At 44.8% G+C, this 3448-nt stretch overlaps 1 protein-coding gene across 1 annotated transcript in view; it reads left to right on the top strand.

The window, feature by feature from the left end:
• The window catches only part of LOC112074337 (myc box-dependent-interacting protein 1), a gene marked incomplete at its 3' end in the record, with an annotated part of 24833 nt that extends 22658 nt beyond the window's left edge, over positions 1 to 2175 (top strand). Inside the window, exons 5-7 of the mRNA XM_070440476.1 lie at positions 1464 to 1559; positions 1724 to 1837; positions 2083 to 2175. Of these exons, the coding sequence (XP_070296577.1) occupies positions 1464 to 1559; positions 1724 to 1837; positions 2083 to 2175 (303 nt within the window). The remainder of the gene's footprint in view (positions 1 to 1463; positions 1560 to 1723; positions 1838 to 2082) is intronic.
• Between the last annotated feature and the right edge of the window lie 1273 nt (positions 2176 to 3448).

Below are 3448 nucleotides of genomic sequence, written 5' to 3' on the forward strand. Positions count from 1 at the left end.
CGCGTAATACTAAAGGCACAGAGACCACACGAACAAAAACCCAATCTAACACCTCTGATCCAACGAAAACATAAAATAATTTTCGTTTCTACTCACTATGAAGTCTGATGGAAATTATCCATACGGACCATATTACCTACTCACTACGATCAGTACACCAATCACAGGAATTGATACTGTCACGCTTCTACAGCATTATACCTAACGCGCACGATCGCACACACACACTCGGTCATACACATTTTCTCGACGGTTAGCAGCCTCTCTCGATTCACCTGTACCTACTGTGATCGTACGCCCCAGCTGCCATCAGCTTACTACTTTGAGGGTATCTTCCATTCACTGACTACTCTGACTGGTCCTTAGCCCATGTCACTTGCACGCTGTACCGTCACCCTTGTCGCCTCAACCCTATGCCGCACTACTTCCAGCTTGTTAGCACTCCGAGGTTAAGCTGTCATCTTCACGCCCCAACTACTTTGACTGGTAGGGCGCCATTCAGCTATACTCTTGAGTAGGCTGCCATTTCAGCACTGTACTACCTAGTAGGTCTTGCATTCAGCCCTGTACTACTTTGAGGTAGGCTTACATTCAGCTGTACTACATGAGAGCCTACCATTCACTCTACGCAGTGTAGGCTGTCACTTCAGGCTGTACTACTATTTTCGAGGTAGCCCATCGCTGACTACTGGAGTAGGCTACCATCAGCTACTACTTGAGGTAGCGTCATTCATTGTACTACTTTAGTAGCTGTCTTGCTGTACATTTGATTGCTGGCTTTCAGCTGCTCCTAAGTAGCTCCACTTTGCAGCTGAGTGCTGTCATTCAGCGTACTACTTTGAGGTAGCTGACCAATTCACTGTACTACTTTGAGGTAGCTACTGTCATTCAGCTTGTCAACTTACTTTGAGGTCTAGGCTTACTTCTAAGCTTCGCTACTACTTCGATGGTAGGCTGTGTCATTTCAAGCTGTACTACTCTTGAGGTAGGCTTCCATTCAGCTGTACTACTTGAGTAGCTTCATTCAGCTGTACTACTTTGACGGAGTAGGCTTGTCACTTCACTGTACCTACCTCTATGGTCATGCTGCTCATTCAGCATTACTACTCTGAGGCATCATACGCTAAACATTCAGCTGCTAAACTCTGAAGTAGCTTCCATTTCAGCTACTACTTTGAGACTAGGCTAACCATTCCCATTCAGCTGTACTACTTTGAGGTAGGCTGTCATTCAGCTGTACTACTTTGAGGTAGGCTGTCATTCAGCTGTACTACCATATCATGTTTACGTTGTAGATAGTTACGTTAAGTGTCTGTCCTCTGTACAGGTAAAGAGATGTGTTGTGTGTTTGTTGGTGCGCGCGTCCGTCTGTGAGTGCGCGCGCGTCTCGTCTGTGAGTGCGCGCGTCTCGTCCGTGTGTGTGAAGGTGTAATTTAATGTCGACCTCCTTGTTTCGGTTGCAGGACACAGATGTTCTGTGGACCGACCTCCATCAGAAGCTGGTGGATAACGCTTTGATATCTATGGACACATATCTTGGACAGTTCCCTGATATTAAGGTATGATCATATCTTAGACAGTTCCCTGATCTTTAAGGTAGTTTCCTCATCGTCGTGCTCCCTTCCCGATGATTAGCTTTCATTCGTATACAGTACAGCTGCTTTCATCAAACTGCTTTCATCGCTTGTGTGTGATGAGGCGTGCTCATCTTCCTCTTCTTCAGTCTCGTATTGCTAAGCGTGACAGGAAGCTTGTGGACTACGACAGCGCCAGACACAACCACTCTTCTACCAATAAGGGGAAGAAAGGAAAGGACGGGGGCATCAAGATCACCAAGGTAACAGGACCTCTCCCAGCACTGGATATGTGGCCCTTTTAATTCTGTGTAGTTCTGCAATTAACATCAATCTGTTGTCTCCGTATGCCAGTAATTTACACTGAACTAAATACGTGTATATCTGTTGAAAATACTGTCTCTCTCTCTCATTTCTCTTTCGCTCTCATTTTCTCTCTCTCTCTCTCTCTCTCCCTCTCTCTCCTTCCCCTCCCTCTCTTCATCTTTTCATCTCTTCCCACCTCTAGCCAGCATCTCTGTTGGAAAGGGCCACACCAGTTTGGGCTCAGGGCATCCTGTCAGCCCACAACATTGCTCAGAGTAACCTCTCCAGGAACCAGGTGGGTCCATCACCCTCTCTCAGCCACCCTGTTTAGTCTGTAGACTGCCTACAATAGCTATAGAAAGAGCTTCCATTTTACACCGTTTCTTTCCCAGACACAAAACCTTTGTCTTCAGACAAAGGGAGTTATGGTTTGCTATGTGTGACCGACCCGGCTTAAATCAGTTTTATGTAGCAAAAATTAGAAATTTATGTTTTTGGATGAAAGTAGAGACTCAGAGCTGCAAAATGGTATATCATGCACTACAGTTGAGGAACAATGGGAAAGTAATTCTGCTTTGAAAGTTGATAAACGTGTAAACTCACTTTAGAGAAAATGGCCTTTGAATATTTTTGGTACCTACTGGAGAGTTCTTCTTTGTCTACACTCATTCAGCATTGTTCACACCCTCTTAAGGTTTAGTCCCCACCCATCTCTTTAAGGGTTGATCCGAGCGTTCTGTCCTAACAGCAGTCAAGCACCCATGCTAACTGGCTAACGTTAGCTAGCTTGCTATCTACTTCCAGATACAAATGAGAGAACAGCTCACTCAGACCATTTCACTCACCCTAGCAGAGCTGGTTAGGCAGTTTTCATGTTAACCAGAGCGTCGGTGACTGTAACTGTGCTGCTGGCAACAATTTAATTACGCTTTTTTACCGATGTTTACGGTCACCGGCCATATTCAACGTGTGTTGAGCGTTTGTAAATTCATCAGTTATTCTGCGCTCTGGTACACTCAGACGAGAGTGCTCTGAAATCGGAGTAGATGGCCAGTCTGAATTTACGAACGCATCGGAAATGGTTACATGCATAGTGGAGTATTTTGTTAAGACATGTAGCTAGCTAGCTAAACAATGAACCATAATCCCAACTCATGACGTTACTACCCTGCATGTATCTGCAGGTAGCTAACCAACCAGGATCAATGTTAGCTAGCTAACATTAGGCTATAGCTAGTCAAGCAAATGGCTCTGAGATTCAAATAATAATATATTTGGCTAGGTAGCTAACAGTACACTGAAATGAAACAACTTTCTGTCAAAATTAGAAACGTGTAATATCTGAAAATGTAGCTAGCTACATTAAATGAAAGACAGAGTCACTTGAGAAACATATATGAATGCATTTGCACTCACTTACATATCATGTGGGAAACAGTAGTTGGCCAGTAGTTGGCCTGTAGTTGGCCAGTAGTTGGCCAGTAGTTGGCCAGTAGTTGGCCTGTAGTTGGCCAGTAGTTGGCCAGTAGTTGGCCTGTAGTTGGCCAGTAGTTGGCCAGTAGTTGGCC

The sequence above is a fragment of the Salvelinus sp. IW2-2015 genome, unplaced genomic scaffold (assembly GCF_002910315.2).
Source record: "Salvelinus sp. IW2-2015 unplaced genomic scaffold, ASM291031v2 Un_scaffold2590, whole genome shotgun sequence".
Classification (NCBI taxonomy): Eukaryota; Metazoa; Chordata; class Actinopteri; order Salmoniformes; family Salmonidae; genus Salvelinus; species Salvelinus sp. IW2-2015.